The sequence below is a fragment of the Oncorhynchus clarkii genome, chromosome 5, assembly GCF_045791955.1.
Source record: "Oncorhynchus clarkii lewisi isolate Uvic-CL-2024 chromosome 5, UVic_Ocla_1.0, whole genome shotgun sequence".
In the NCBI taxonomy this organism is placed as follows: domain Eukaryota; kingdom Metazoa; phylum Chordata; class Actinopteri; order Salmoniformes; family Salmonidae; genus Oncorhynchus; species Oncorhynchus clarkii.
The window spans coordinates 6,909,852-6,926,826 of record NC_092151.1 but is presented as its reverse complement, the minus strand read 5'-3'; the positions used below and the strand labels follow the sequence as shown (position 1 = coordinate 6,926,826).

The following is a 16,975-nucleotide window of genomic DNA, read 5'->3' as shown; positions in this document are numbered from 1 at the left end:
TAGATAAATTTTCGGGGCCCATGTCGGTGTAGTCTATCCTAATATCCTGAAAACATGCATTAGGAATTACGTATGAGCCCATTGGTGTTTGATATGGTTTCTTTGGGTTGTGTCTGTCACAACCATTGCATTCGTCACAAAATAAATCATCGTCATAAAATAAGTCAGTCATATTTTTTATGTGAGGGTGCCACCAGATGTGCGAGGCCTTTTTGGAGGGTCTTTAGTTTGCCTTCGTGTGTGGGGCCATGTGTTTCTCATAAAAGTTCTGGGTCCATCAGTGTGGCCTGCTTCATGGGCATGGGCTGAGTCTGTATAGATATTCAGTCTTTCCTTTTCCTCTGATGAGGACCTGCGTCAATCCGATGATTTCAGCTAATTTGGCCGATGCTGGTTGAGGGTTGATGGCTGATTGAAGGGTGACATGTGAACCGTCTGGGAGTTGCTGTTTCCTTCTTCTGCCGTGGGTGGTTGGCATTTCTATGACCAGGGGATGGTGCTCCCAGTCATTCCCTGGAACTGCGGTTGGTTGTATGCGGGTTGCTGATGCATGGGTGTGGGTCCTGGTTGCTGATGTTCGTACTGTTGAGGTCTATTTCCACCCCTTTCCTTCCCATATGGACCTCTCGTAGAGTTCCACTGGCGTTGTTGTGGTGTGAGTGGGTATGGACACTCTCGTGAGTAGTGCCCTGGAGTTCTACAGTTGAAACAAACCCCTCTTTTTGGATGGCCTGGTATCCATTGCGGCTGGTATGCAAATTGTGGTTGCGGGGGATACCAAGGCCCCGGGTTGGCTGGTTGAGGACCGGCCTGCTGTTGAATCATCTGGGAGATAGTCTGGGCCACTATTTGAGAGATGTCTGTTTTGGTGCCCGTCTCCTTCGTTTCTTCCGCCACCATCTGTTTCTTAGGTTTTTCTCCTTGTTGTGCTTCCTTCAATTGGAGTTTCAGGAGTTGTACCTGGAGGGACTGCACCTGGCTCTCAGCACCCCCTCTTTCCTTGTTGTGCTGGGTCACATGGTGGTGCACATGAGTGTTGAATTGGGTCAGAGGAAGTGCAAACAACCCTACCGTTCCTCTGAGTTTGGTTTTAACATCTCCGGGACACCCGTTGACCACCATTTCCTTCCACATGCTGAGTGTGGTATCAGTGTGATCGAATGGTTCTTCGTGGACCGATCTCCATGTGGTCTTAGCCCTGTCCAGGTATGCTGCAGGTTGCTCACCTGGGTTGATTGTAAAGGAGGATAAGGTGGCATGGTTTCTTTCTGTAGGGTATGCTCTCCGTAGAACTTCCCATAATCTGGTCCGGAAGTGGTCTATGGGCAGTGTTGGGGCCCGCCATCCAAGGTCAGCTGCTGTCATGAGGGCCTCCATGGTTCCGTGGTCGGTGGCTCTTGCTAGAAGTGCTTTCATGTCTCCTAGGCAGAGTTGCAGGCCTGACGTAAGTGTCTGCAGTTGAAGTAGCCACGCTGAAGCTCCTCCATGTAGGCTAGGCATCTGTCCCATCAGTGTTGTTAAATCAGTCATTTTCCAGGGCTGGTACTCCACAGTGTGTGCATCACCTGGTGTCGGTCGCAGGGGGTACTGTCCTGCCATCTCCTGCTCTCGCTCTCTTTCTTCTATCAGCAATTCTGGAGGACCGACGGAGTGTTTCGGACCCCATTGATTCGGTAACTTTGGTTACTGTTCCTCTCATTATGCCTTCCACACGGTAGGCTCCCTCTCTGTTGTTATCTTGGTTAGCTATTAGCTCCCTGAGTTCCTTAGCTCGAGCTATTGATGATTTCAGCAGCTCCTGCATCTTAGTCACGTTTGGAGCTCCCATCGGAGCTGGGGTGAGCACCATGTCAATTTCTTCTTCGTTTTCGATATCCATGTTCTGATGACAGTCCTCCCTATCCGTCTGATAGAAGTGGTTTGAATCTAATCTTGTTTGTAAGTGTCCTCTGGTTTCAGAGGTGAGAGAGTTCACAGAGGAGCATTGCGGCCTCCGTTCCTGGGGGAGGTCTCCTGCTCCTGGAATCCCAGTTTCGAACTGTTCACATACCATATGGCCAGCTGTTATCCCCAGGGTAATTTCCCCTTTTAACTCCCCTTGGTCTATTCTCAGAACTGGAGCCTGTATTGTGGGAGGTGCCCTGGGCAGGAATGGGTTGTGTGACGGGCTCCGGTGATTTTGTCCCTTTGAGTATGGCTGGGGCTGAACTGCCTCCATTGTCAATTGTGGATATAGTGAGGGAGAAACGGCCACAGGGGGAGCCGTGGGCAAGTTCTCAGGCGGAGCTTTAACATCCCCCGACGCCACAATAGCCACGCCCATCATGTCTGGTGTGTTTTTTGGGCAGCACCCTCCTACTCTCCTGTATGGCCCATGTACCTATCTTGAGCTCCCCCTCTGCTCTCTCTCTCTCTCTTGTACCTACTTTTTTGAACCTGTGTATGTTGTTTCTCTCCGCCTCACTCGCTTTTGCATGCTCTACTGCGTCCTCTAATTCTGTCTGCATATCTTGGAGTTTCCCCCCTGTAGGTGGTCCTCCGCTAAAATAACCTGCTTGTGTCCATCTTATCCGTAATCCTTTCCACACTTTCTCCACTTTCCCATACTGTTTTTTACCTCCCGCTCTATCAATCATACTCTGATCTAAATAATCATTGAATTTTAGTTTGGGCGTGGTAGCTGCAGACATTTTATCTAGTTCGTCTGATAATGTGTATAATGCGTTATTTAGGTATATTCAATTCTTACTATGTGGTGTTTATTTCTATCGTTGTATGCTTAGCCTGTCCCTGGTCGAGACAAAGGGGGTTATCAGTATGTGACGCCCGCCACGTGTGTATTTCACCGGTATTTTATTTGAATTTGTTCAGCGATTCGTTTAGGTATTTTCTATAAATGATTCTGCGATTTCCTTTTGGAACAATATATCAGTGAATATATGCGGTTCTATAACAATTTTCAGAGTAATTCTAGCTCTTTAGGAAATATAGATAGAATTTCTAGACAACTAAGAGTTGTTCAGTGAATTATTTAAATACTTTCTGTAAACAATTCAGTAAATTCCTTTATGAACTTATATCAGTAAATTCGAGCGATTCTATAGCAATTGTCAGAATAATTCTATATATTTAGGAAATATGGATAGAATAGAAAAACCCCAAAATCAGTGTGTAGCTTTTAGCGTCTGTAAAACAAAGTCTGTACTAAGCTCGGCGACTTATTTAAATACTTTCTAGAAACAATTCAGTAAGTTCCTTTATGAACTTATATCAGTAAATTCCAGCGATTCTATAGCAATTGTCAGAATAATTTTAAACTTTAGGCAATATCAACAGGAATGAAAAAAAAACGAAAATCAGTATTCCAGCCCGGCTGCTGTCAAAGTTGCACGGCCATTCGATACTAAGGTGGCTTTGTCTTTCAGCACGTGTGCCTAATAGCCCAGTTACGTATCCCAACCTACTCCGCGACAAACGTTTCTTTCAATTTAATTTCCCCCATCTCCAAATCATGGAATGTCAACTCTGGTTCATCTTATGTTTATTGTTTGATGTGCAATAGCCACATCATTCCCGATCTCTGTCTAGTGGAAGGCCAAACTTACATATCCTGTATCTACTCGACTACACCTCTTACAAAACCTATTAAATAATACACAGCTTTTTTAATAGGGCATTTTTCATGCAGATTCATTCAATCCAACCACACCTCCACAAGACCTATTCGATGTTATATGTATCAACAGGAGATTTTACTTGCAGATCCGGTTCATCTATCATTCAACTATAACCACACCTCCACAAGACCTTATTCGATAGTACAGAACGTATCAAAATAGGAAATTTTTACTTGCAGATTCGGTTCATCTATCATTAAACTATAACCACACCTCCACAAGACCTTACTTGCAGATTCGGTTCATCTATAACCACACCTCCACAAGACCTTACTTGCAGATTCGGTTCATCTATAACCACACCTCCACAAGACCTTACTTGCAGATTCGGTTCATCTATAATTCATTCATTCGTATGAAATTCTCATTGAATTTCCAACATCCATAATTGTGTCCATTACGTGTTAAAACACAGCCACTATTTAACGTCACCTCTATACACAACCCAATACATATATAATTAGGACAGTTTTCTATGCAGATTTCAGAACAAATAGGGTCCCTGGAGGAATTTAACACATTGGTCAATCACAATTCACACATTCCTATTAAAATAACTGAGTATAGGCCCATTAATAAGAATATATATATATATTTTTTTTTACAAAACAAGATATCTTTAATCAATGTCTTAGGTTCTTATGTAAAAAATTTGGGCACCGATTCATACTCACGCCCAGTACTTTCTGATCAAAATTTGGTTTAGGCTATAATACAATATGCAGATTTCGATATAACGGGCTCTGCTCACCTTACATAGAGCGCTCCGATCAGATTTCCTGAGGCAAGATGAATGGCTGGGGAAGTCACTCTTCCGTCTGATTTTTTAGCCGTGATCAGTCTCGTCCTCTCACACTAACTTATAATAGATCGAATTCAAGAACAACCAAACTCTGCTACCAATTCTGTTAGTGTTCAAATACTGGAGAGTTGAGACCAAATCACGGACGCTGGACAGAGTGGATTTCAGTTGTAACGAAAGACAGTTTTAATGAGTCAGAGATATCTTGTCCCGCAGTTTTACGTGCACGGACCTAGTTCACATAACTCGGCAAGGAGCCAGGTGAAAAAGAGGCCTATACAATGGTTACACACATTTTTATACATAGAATAAAGTAGGTGGAGTCTTGTCGTTTCGGTCTTCTTGACTGGTCGGAGGGTTGGAGGCGGGCCTTGCTCTAGCCAGAGCGGGCCCCATTGGTGCACAGCAAAAGTTCTTTGCTCTTGGGACCGGCCAGTTAGAGGGAGATGAGATGTGTGTTTATATAAGGAAGAGGGGGTCAGTCTTCTGGCTGGGTGTATGTGTTCTTACGACGGAATGTCTTTGTTTATATGAGCTATGTGTATGAATATTTATATAACATAGCCTAGCATAGCATTATGCCTTGCTAGCAGCAGGCAAACTTGTCACGGAAATCAGAAAAGCAATCAAATTAAATAGTTTACCTTTGAACTTCAAATGTTTTCACTCACAAGACTCCCAGGTAGACAGCCAAAGTTAATTTTTTCCCAAAATATTATTTTTGTAGGCGAAATAGCTCCGTTTGTTCTTCACGTTTGGCTGAGAAATCGCCCGGAAATTTCGGTCACCACGACGCCAAAAAATATTCCAAATTAGCTCCATAATATCGACAGTAACATGGCAAACGTTGTATAGAATCCATCCTTAAGGTGTTTTTCTAATATCTATTCAATAATATATCAGTCGGGACAATTCGTTTTTCACTCTGACCGATTGGAGTAATGGCTACCTCTGTATTTTACGCGAGAATCTCTCTCGGAGCCACCATGTGACCACTTACGCAATGTGGCTGCCTACGGCTATTCTTCAACAGAAATGCGTAAAACTACGTCACAATGCTGTAGACACCTTGGGGAAAACGTAAGCTCGTTGATGGTACATTCACAGCCATATAGGGAGTCATTGGAACGCAGAGCTTTCAAAACCTGGGGCACTTCCGGATTGGATTTTTCTCAGGCTTTCGCCTGCAACATCAGTTCTGTTATACTCACAGACAATATCTTTTCAGTTTTGGAAACGTTAGTGTTTTCTATCCAAAGCTGTCAATTATATGCATATTCTAGCATATTTTCCTGACAAAATATCCCGTTTAAAACGGGAATGTTTTTTTTCCAAAAATGAAAATACTGCCCCCTAACACCAAGAGGTTAATTGAAATGCATTCCAGGTGACTACCTCATGAAGCTGGTTGAGAGAATGCCAAGAGTGTGCAAAGCTGTCATCAAGGCAAATGGTGGCTACATTGAAGAATACTTTGAAAATATATTTGGATTTGTTTAACACTTTTTTTGGTTACTACATGATTCCATATGTGTTATTTCATAGTTTTGGTGTATTCTCTACTTTTCTACAATATAGAAAATAGTAAAAATTTAAGAAAAACCCTTGAATGAGTAGGTGTGTCCAAACTTTTCACTGGTACAGTATATATGACCTATAATTAGTTACAATATGAGTGAAGTAGTTTTCCTTACAAAATAGATAATAATTTAGTCTGTTAAAAAGTATATTTTCTATGTTGGAATGGTGTGGGCGTACCCCAACAACAGAAGGGTGTGGGCGCATACTGGTCATTAGAAATATAATAGTCAGCATTTCACTGTTAGTCTGCACCTGTTGTTTACCAAGGACCCTTCAGTCAGCATTTCACTGTTAGTCTGCTTCTGTTGTTTACCAAGGACCCTTCAGTCAGCATTTCACTGTTAGTCTGCTTCTGTTGTTTACCAAGGACCCATCAGTCAGCATTTCACTGTTAGTCTACACCTGTTGTTTACCAAGGACCCTTCAGTCAGCATTACACTGTTAGTCTACACCTGTTGTTTACCCAGGACCCTTCAGTCAGCATTACACTGTTAGTCTACACCTGTTGTTTACCCAGGACCCTTCAGTCAGCATTTCACTGTTAGTCTACACCTGTTGTTTACCCAGGACCCTTCAGTCAGCATTTTACTGTTAGTTTACACCTGTTGTTTACCAAGGACCCTTCAGTCAGCATTTCACTGTTAGTCTACACCTGTTGTTTACCCAGGACCCTTCAGTCAGCATTACACTGTTAGTCTACACCTGTTGTTTACCCAGGACCCTTCAGTCAGCATTTCACTGTTAGTCTACACCTGTTGTTTACCCAGGACCCTTCAGTCAGCATTTCACTGTTAGTCTACACCTGTTGTTTACCCAGGACCCTTCAGTCAGCATTTCACTGTTAGTCTACACCTGTTGTTTACCCAGGACCCATCAGTCAGCATTTCACTGTTAGTCTACACCTGTTGTTTACCCAGGACCCATCAGTCAGCATTTCACTGTTAGTCTGCTTCTGTTGTTTACGAAGCATGTGACAATTTGAACTGGTCTCTTTGAGATCCAAGTTTGAGGTGAAGTTAAAAATAAAAAAAACATTTTCATCCAATTTATGATTTGGCCACATGAGTATAGGATGAGTCAAAAACATTATTTGAGTATGAGTTAACAGAATATAAACTTTTTAAAAGTGAAACTTTCAGTGGACAGTTACTTTAAAACTATTTGGTCATTTTCACTTGAGGGACAGTTAAGCGTTAACAGGTGTCTTGTGTTACTTGTTTAACAGACAGACAGCATCCCCTCCAGTGTTGGCCTGCAGGATGATGCCATGGAGGTCGAGCAGTCTGACCATAGGAAAGGAGACACGAGAAGGGATGACTCTGGAACTATGGATAAAAAGTATCCTTGTCCACCTCCAAAAAGGTATCCATTCCAAAACGTTCTGCTAAAACCGGATGTCATTCAATGCTCATGGTTATTTAAATCCCCTTCCCCAAATCCTACATACCTGCATACGTTTAGACCAAGGCTCTCCAACCATCTCCTACCATCCTGGAGGTTTTAACACACCTGATTCTAATAATTAGCTGGTTGATAAGCTGAACCAAGATGATACAAATCAAATGTTATTGGCCCATACACATGGTTAGCAGATGTTATTGGTCCATACACATGGTTAGCAGATGTTATTGGTCACATACACATGGTTAGCAGATGTTATTGGTCACATACACATGGTTAGCAGATGTTATTGGTCACATACACATGGTTAGCAGATGTTATTGGTCCATACACATGGTTAGCAGATGTTATTGGCCCATACACATGGTTAGCAGATGTTATTGGCCCATACACATGGTTAGCAGATGTTATTGGCCACATACACATGGTTAGCAGATGTTATTGGTCCATACACATGGTTAGCAGATGTTATTGGTCCATACACATGGTTAGCAGATGTTATTGGTCCATACACATGGTTAGCAGATGTTATTGGTCACATACACATGGTTAGCAGATGTTATTGGTCCATACACATGGTTAGCAGATGTTAATGAGAGTGTAGCGAAATTCTTGAGCTTCTAGTTCCAACCATGCAGTAATATCTAACAATTCCCCCAATAACTACCTAATACACACAAATCTAAAGAGGTGAATTAAAATATGTCCATATAAATATATGGATGAGCGGCATAGGCAAGGTGCAGCAGATGGTATAAAATACAGTATATACATATGAGATGAGTCAAGTAAGATATGTAAACATTATTAAAGTGGCATTGTTTTAAAGTGACTCGTGATCTATTCATTAAAGTGTCCAGTGATTGGGTCTCAGTGTTGGCAGCAGTCTCTCTTGAGTTAGTAATGACTTTTTAACAGTCTGATGGCCTTGAGATCTAAGCTGTTTTTCAATCTCTCAGTCCCAGCTTTGATGCACCTGTACCCCAGTTACAACTGGAGTTGGACTGAAAACCTTACAGGAGGGTAGCTCTCCATGAACAGGGTTGTAAGTGAAAACCTTTACAGCAGGGTAGCTCTCCAGGAGCAGGGTTGTAGTGAAAACCTACAGCAGGGTAGCTCTCCAGGAGCAGGGTTGTAGTGAAAACCTACAGCAGGGTAGCTCTCCAGGAGCAGGGTTGTAGTGAAAACCTTACAGGAGGGTAGTTCTCCAGGAACAGGGTTGTAGTGAAAACCTTACAGGAGGGTAGCTCTCCAGGAGCAGGGTTGTAGTTAAAACCTACAGGAGGGTAGCTCTCCAGGAACAGGGTTATAGTGAAAACCTTACAGGAGGGTAGCTCTCCAGGAACAGGGTTGTAGTGAAAACCTACTACAGGAGGGTAGCTCTCCAGGAACAGGGTTGTAAGAGCCCTGGTTTAGATCATACTCATCTGATTATTGTTGTTTGTTTTCATTTCAGGACAGACACAGGGAAAATGCAGGTGTCGGCAAAAGAGAGACTTAAAATCTATTTCCACGCCATCCTCTCAATGGACTTCAATCTTGACCAGAATGAGGATCGCCTTTTCATATGGGCAGGGGAGGAAACGGGGAGCTGGGAATCCAATGCAGTTGAGCTAACCGTGACAAAGTGGGTTCGCTTCACGTGTGTGTCTACTGTATGTTCAACCGGGAATTTAGTGGTTTGTCCCATTTGTGTTGCCCTAAAAAGTAATCCTATAAGTAATGTCATTCTACAAAAAGAGTGATGTAACACATCCTAACGTCATAACCCTTGTTGTGTTTAAAGCCACAGTCCAATCCTGGGACAGGATGTGATGTTGAGTGGCAAGAAACTAAATAGAACTAGTCAGGTTTTCATTGACCCAGGTTTATTCCACACAAGCAATGTCGGCCCCCCCCCAAAAATATATTTGACGTGTAGGGTAGCCTAGTGGTCAGAGCATTGGACTAGTAACCGGAAGGTTGCAAGTTCAAACCCCCGAGCTGACAAGGTATCTGTCGTTCTGCCCCTGAACAGGCAGTTAACCCACTGTTCCTAGGCCGTCATTGAAAATAAGAATTTGTTCTTAACTGACTTGCCTAGTAAAATAAAGGTAAAATAAAATTGTAAAAAATTAAAATGGAAACGGAAGATGTAGGAGAAATCTTCTAAAGATCAACACAAATTTGATCTGTTCGACGGGTGGGTTTCTTCTTTTATCTAACTTTCTTTTCAGCGACAAATTCAGGTGTTTTTTTTCTTCAAATAAATGCTGATTGCCGAATCATTTTGAAGGTACAGTGGGGCACGTGATGTCATCATGTCACTATTAAAACCATCCGTTCCACGTTACATTCTAAAGGCCTACTGCTGGCAAAATCTTTTTTTTTATTATTTTTTTTAATCTCTATATTTTTTTTAACTATAAAAGTTATGTTTCTTTGCAGGACAACGATTGTCTTGACTTTCAAGAATGCCTGAATTGCTGACCTTGCTTGGTGATACTGGCTGGTTGCAAGTTTCCAAATGGTTTCAGATCTATAGGAGTGTGAAGTTTTCACCATCCCAATTGTTTCAGATCTATAGGAGAGTGAAGTTTTCACCATCCCAATTGTTTCAGATCTATAGGAGAGTGAAGTTTTCACCATCCCAATTGTTTCAGATCTATAGGAGAGTGAAGTTTTCACCATCCCAATTGTTTCAGATCTATAAGAGTGTGAAGTTTTCACCATCCCAATTGTTTCAGATCTATAAGAGTGTGAAGTTTTCACCATCCCAATTGTTTCAGATCTATAGGAGTGTGACGTTTTCACCATGGCACGAACGTGGCTAAAAGTTGGCATATGAGAATTGTTAGAATATGGCAAATATGAATAAATTCTATCCATGCTGGCTTTTGCGGGCTACCTGAGACCATGACAAATTTTGGTGACAGCCTTTATTAATGCTCAATTTGCTTAATTGGATAATGGAAACACTTTGACTGCATCTTTGTTCGACATTCTAGGTTTTGGTGAAAACATTATTATTTTTTTAGGTGTGACTCATTTACGTCCAGCTGTTTTTATCAACGCGACAGTACAATGGAAATACGCAGCGTGGCGATCCACGGAGCGGACACAGACGTCAGGTCAACGTCTAGCTTTTGATTTACATTTGGTTGCGTTGTCAACTAAACGTGAATTCATTGGATTTAGGTTGAGTGGAAGTAGATCAAATTTCCTTACATTGATATGACTTTTTATCCAATCAGTTTTCTACGTTGATTCAATGTCACCACATGGATTTTTTTGTTGTTGTTGTTGTTGTTGAAATGTTGTGTAAACAATGTTGATTCAACCAGTTTTTTTTGCCCAGTGGGAAGCAAATCTATTTCCTATGAAAAACGTTGTAAATGTCGACCAAACAATCCCTGGACAAGTTCGTGGAAACCTAGCTGTCGAACCCATATTTCTCCAACACTCACTGCCTCGGGTCTGCATTGAACCTGGGGCAACAGGGCGTTCAGTGTCGTTACTCCTGACCTGTGGACTGCCCTTTCTAGGGTAATCAGGGTGGCACATATCGGAAAATACATCAGGTTAATCAAATATGCTTAAAACACCATGTGTGTAAGTTTAAATGTTTTTACATGTTTACTTACAATCTCTCCAGGGAACTGGGAGTGCATGGATTCTTAGTCGAAGGAATCCTGGTCACTGACCTGGTCGCTGTGTCCATACCATACCGATATATTGTCTACAGTTCCAAAAAGGCAACGTATGAGTACGAGTACATTGACTCTACACATCCCACCGGAAGAAGAAGTCTTTCTGTAAACACCAATCTACTCGATGAGGAAGGTAGGAGTTTTGTAGAATTTCTACAACTGTTTTCAATTGCAATGGCTGCATTTAATTGGAACACATGAGATGACAGCTTTTGGGTGATGCTCATCCCATTTTAGAACACTTTTTTAGCTTTGTCACTATGGGGTATTGTGATGTCATTATGGAGTATTGTGATGTCATTATGGGGTATTGTGTGACGATTGATGAGGAAAAACAAACAATTCAATTTTAAAATAAGGTTGTAACATAACAAAATGTGGAAATAGTCAAGGGGTCTGAATACTTTCCGAATGCACTGTAGATTCAGCTTTGATCTGGCTTTATTAAGCACCATTCTCCATTCATCACAGAAAATCGCCAGAGTAGCCTGTTCTTTGGGCAGCTGAACAAGTAGAGCAGAGATTGTGCGTAAAGAACAAAATCCCACTCGTACGCATAAGCTTCAGACTTAAAAAAAAAAAAAACTATTTTAAACTATTTTAGGTCAAACTCGACTGTAAACCAAGTTGAAATTAGTTTTGAGTCAAGTGCATAGTATTCCATATTTTTTTTTTTTTAGCAACATATCAACTTATTTGTGCTGTCAAAATGTCTCTTTCCTGCTTTGCCAAGAACATCACATAAAACATGGGTTGGCTAAAGTGGCATCTTCTTTTTGTTTGTGTGTGTCCACCCCACCCCTCCTCCACCCCACCCCATCCCCTCCTCCACCCCACCCCTCCTCCACCCATCCCCTCCTCTACCCCACCTCCACCCATCCCCTCCTCCACCCCACCACAGGGGCTTGGCATCAGTATGATGACATTATCTGTGCCTCGCCATCCAAGGATGTGTCCAAAATAATAATCCAAGGCAGAGAAATCGCAGGGAAGATAATGCTTCAGACTATTTTTGAACTCCTTCACAGCTGGAATGACATTCAACTCAACTGTTTCATGAAACGACTGATTCAATTTGAACAGATTTACAGGAAACCGTCATTGTATGCAGGCACCAACAAGAATATGAGAAAACAAAAAACAAATAAAGATGTGAGTTATTTTTAAAGAATTGTTACATAAACATAATGACATTCAGATAATGCATAGACCAGCGATAATGCATAGACCAGCGATAATGCATAGACCAGCGATAATGCATAGACCAGCGATAATGCATAGACGTTATGCCAAATTATTCATAGAAAAATACATGCTGTGTTACCGTGATTAAATAGATGAGAAAGAAACGCAATGCCGTTTACAAATGTCTTAAACAGTCTTCTAACATTCTGTTTTTACTCCAAGGTTCAAAAGCTGCTGAAACAGTTCATTCTGGAGAGTGTGCTTCCTCAGCTGCTGAAGAAGGGAGAGGGAAAGAGTCCCACTTTTCAGGACCAAATGAAGGCCGCTGTGATCGTACTGTATATGTGTAAACATTATGAGATCCCACTAGAGAAAGCAGAAGTCGCTGGTCTATGCTTCGCTCTCTGTCTGCCCAACATGCCTAAAGACGAGTTCCTGCAGTATTGGACAGATTTTACACAACCCGCCGTACTTCTCAAAAAGTGAGTACGTTGTTTTAACATTACAGTTCCTCAGCTATTGGCCTAAACCAAAAGATGGGATGCTTCACATACGATTCAATAACTCAGTGGCAGTTACATTTCCCTACAGGTTTATATAGAGGCGGACGGACCAGAAGGCTGTTGGTTTAATGCTGCATTCATAACCCAATGGAAAGGTGGTAATTACCAGTTGTAAATACCAGTTGGATCCCTTCACATCCTTTCAACTCATTGAGAAACACGACTCCAGTCGAGTTGTAGAAACATCTCAAGGATGATCAATTGAAACAGGATGCACCTGAGCTCAAATTTGAGTCTCATAGCAAAGGGTCTGAATACTCATGTAAATGTGATATTTGGGTTTTTTATTTTATACATTTCTAAAAACTAGTTTTTCTTTTGTCATTATCGGGTATTCCAAATCAAATCAAAGTTTATTTGTCACGTGTGCCGAATACAACAGGTGTAGTAGACCTCACAGTGAAATGCTGAATACAACAGGTGTAGTAGACCTTACAGTGAAATGCTGAATACAACAGGTGTAGTAGACCTTACAGTGAAATGCTGAATACAACAGGTGTAGGTAGACCTTACAGTGAAATGCTGAATACAACAGGTGTAGTAGACCTTACAGTGAAATGCTGAATACAACAGGTGTAGTAGACCTTACAGTGAAATGCTGAATACAACAGGTGTAGTAGACCTTACAGTGAAATGCTGAATACAACAGGTGTAGTAGACCTTACAGTGAAATGCTGAATACAACAGGTGTAGTAGACCTTACAGTGAAATGCTGAATACAACAGGTGTAGTAGACCTCACAGTGAAATGCCGAATACAACAGGTGTAGTAGACCTTACAGTGAAATGCCGAATACAACAGGTGTAGTAGACCTCACAGTGAAATGCTGAATACAACAGGTGTAGTAGACCTTACAGTGAAATGCTGAATACAACAGGTGTAGTAGACCTTACAGTGAAATGCTGAATGCAACAGGTGTAGTAGACCTTACAGTGAAATGCCGAATACAACAGGTGTAGTAGACCTCACAGTGAAATGCTGAATACAACAGGTGTAGTAGACCTAATACAACAGGTGTAGTAGACCTTACAGTGAAATGCCGAATACAACAGGTGTAGTAGACCTCACAGTGAAATGCTGAATACAACAGGTGTAGTAGACCTCACAGTGAAATGCAGAATACAACAGGTGTAGTAGACCTTACAGTGAAATGCCGAATACAACAGGTGTAGTAGACCTCACAGTGAAATGCTGAATACAACAGGTGTAATGTGAAATGCTGAATACAACAGGTGTAGTAGACCTTACAGTGAAATGCTGAAGACCTTACAAAATGCTGAATACAACAGGTGTAGTAGACCTTACAGTGAAATGCTGAATACAACAGGTGTAGTAGACCTCAGAATACAACAGGTGTAGTAGACCTTACAGTGAAATGCAGGTGTAGTAATGCCGAATACAACAGGTGTAGTAGACCTTACAGTGAAATGCTGAATACAACAGGTGTAGTAGACCTTACAGTGAAATGCTGAATACAACAGGTGTAGTAGACCTTACAGTGAAATGCTGAATACAACAGGTGTAGTAGACCTTACAGTGAAATGCCGAATACAACAGGTGTAGTAGACCTTACAGTGAAATGCCGAATACAACAGGTGTAGTAGACCTTACAGTGAAATGCCGAATACAACAGGTGTAGTAGACCTTACAGTGAAATGCTGAATACAACAGGTGTAGTAGACCTCACAGTGAAATGCTGAATACAACAGGTGTAGTAGACCTCACAGTGAAATGCTGAATACAACAGGTGTAGTAGACCTTACAGTGAAATGCTGAATACAACAGGTGTAGTAGACCTTACAGTGAAATGCCGAATACAACAGGTGTAGTAGACCTCACAGTGAAATGCTGAATACAACAGGTGTAGTAGACCTTACAGTGAAATGCCGAATACAACAGGTGTAGTAGACCTCACAGTGAAATGCTGAATACAACAGGTGTAGTAGACCTTACAGTGAAATGCTGAATACAACAGGTGTAGTAGACCTTACAGTGAAATGCTGAATGCAACAGGTGTAGTAGACCTTACAGTGAAATGCCGAATACAACAGGTGTAGTAGACCTCACAGTGAAATGCTGAATACAACAGGTGTAGTAGACCTTACAGTGAAATGCTGAATACAACAGGTGTAGTAGACCTTACAGTGAAATGCTGAATACAACAGGTGTAGTAGACCTTACAGTGAAATGCTGAATACAACAGGTGTAGTAGACCTTACAGTGAAATGCCGAATACAACAGGTGTAGTAGACCTCACAGTGAAATGCTGAATACAACAGGTGTAGTAGACCTCACAGTGAAATGCAGAATACAACAGGTGTAGTAGACCTTACAGTGAAATGCCGAATACAACAGGTGTAGTAGACCTTACAGTGAAATGCCGAATACAACAGGTGTAGTAGACCTTACAGTGAAATGCCGAATACAACAGGTGTAGTAGACCTTACAGTGAAATGCTGAATACAACAGGTGTAGTAGACCTTACAGTGAAATGCTGAATACAACAGGTGTAGTAGACCTCACAGTGAAATGCTGAATACAACAGGTGTAGTAGACCTTACAGTGAAATGCTGAATACAACAGGTGTAGTAGACCTTACAGGGAAATGCTGAATACAACAGGTGTAGTAGACCTTACAGTGAAATGCTGAATACAACAGGTGTAGTAGACCTCACAGTGAAATGCTGAATACAACAGGTGTAGTCGACCTTATAGTGAAATGCTTACTTACAGGCTCTAACCAATAGTGCAAAAAAGGTATTAGGTGAACAATAGGTAGGTAAAGAAATAAAACAACAGTAAAAAGAGAGTGAAAAACAATAGAGAGGCTACATACAGTAGAGGGGCTACATACAGTAGAGGGGCTACATACAGTAGAGGGGCTACATACAGTAGAGGGGCTACATACAGTAGAGGGGCTACATACAGTAGAGGGGCTATATACAGTAGAGGGGCTACATACAGTAGCGAGGCTACATACAGTAGCGAGGCTATATACAGTAGCGAGGCTACATACAGACACCGGTTAGTCAGGCTGATTGAGGTAATATGTAGGTGTAGACATGGTTAAAGTGACTATGCATATATGATGAACAGAGAGTAGCAGTAGCGTAGAAGAGGGGTTGGTGGTGGCGGGACACAATGCACTATTGTGTGTAGATTGATGCGGGGGGGGGGGGGGGGGGGGGTAAACTATTAAATCCATTTTAGATGAAGTCAAGCGGTCTGAATACTTTACGAACACGCTGTATGTGTAGGATATGCTTTGTTGACTGATTTATGCAGATCTAGTTTTTAAAAAAAACTCCATTCTAGAATACATTACATTACATCATGCACACACATCTTTCTATCTACGTGCTTTTATTTGGGTTTCTATGCAAAAGTATATCATAAAAATGGTCTTCTTTACTTGACATGAGACATACTTGTATATTCAGGCCTAAACATGATTAAAAACATTTGAATGAACTGACAGAGAGATGGCTAATGAAACACTAGCCTCCTGAGCAGGCACATTGGCTCAATGGTCAGCGGAGTTACAGCTTCATACGGTCAAGACAATTCATGTTGCATGCTGCATATTCCAAGTCTACTCGAAAACAGGTGCACTACATGACCAGCGGTATGTGGACACCTGCTCGTCAAACATCTCATTACAAAATCATGGGCTTTAATATGGAGTTGGTCGTCACTTTGCTGCGATAACAGCCTCTGGGAAGGCTTGGGTTCTTAAAGAAAAGGAGACTATTGCCATGTTTGCCTCATGTCGGAAACTCGTAAATTACTGAGTTTCTTACTAGGAAGCTCGATGCAAATCATTTACATTGATTTTAACTCTTGAGGTCCCGAGTTCCCGACATGATGTGAACGCGGCATAAGCTTCCTTACTAAAGTAACCAGAAGGGAGCGCCAAGATAAGGTTGCCGTTTTTACAATAGTGTTTATTAAATAGCATAGGCTATTGAAACAAATAATAGCATAGGCTATTGAAACAAATAATAGCATAGGCTATTGAAACCAATAATAGCAATATAATAGCAATAGCATAGGCTATGGAACCAAATATAGCATAGG

The 16,975-nt window shown here is 41.6% G+C and overlaps 1 protein-coding gene across 1 annotated transcript in view; it reads left to right on the top strand.

The window, feature by feature from the left end:
* The window catches only part of LOC139408280 (E3 ubiquitin-protein ligase rnf213-alpha-like), a 99,907-nt gene that overhangs the window by 14,911 nt on the left and 68,021 nt on the right, over nt 1–16,975 (top strand). The window contains exons 6-10 of the mRNA XM_071151984.1: nt 7,286–7,422; nt 8,918–9,088; nt 11,096–11,283; nt 12,052–12,302; nt 12,558–12,817. Coding sequence (XP_071008085.1) covers nt 7,286–7,422; nt 8,918–9,088; nt 11,096–11,283; nt 12,052–12,302; nt 12,558–12,817 — 1,007 coding nt within the window. The remainder of the gene's footprint in view (nt 1–7,285; nt 7,423–8,917; nt 9,089–11,095; nt 11,284–12,051; nt 12,303–12,557; nt 12,818–16,975) is intronic.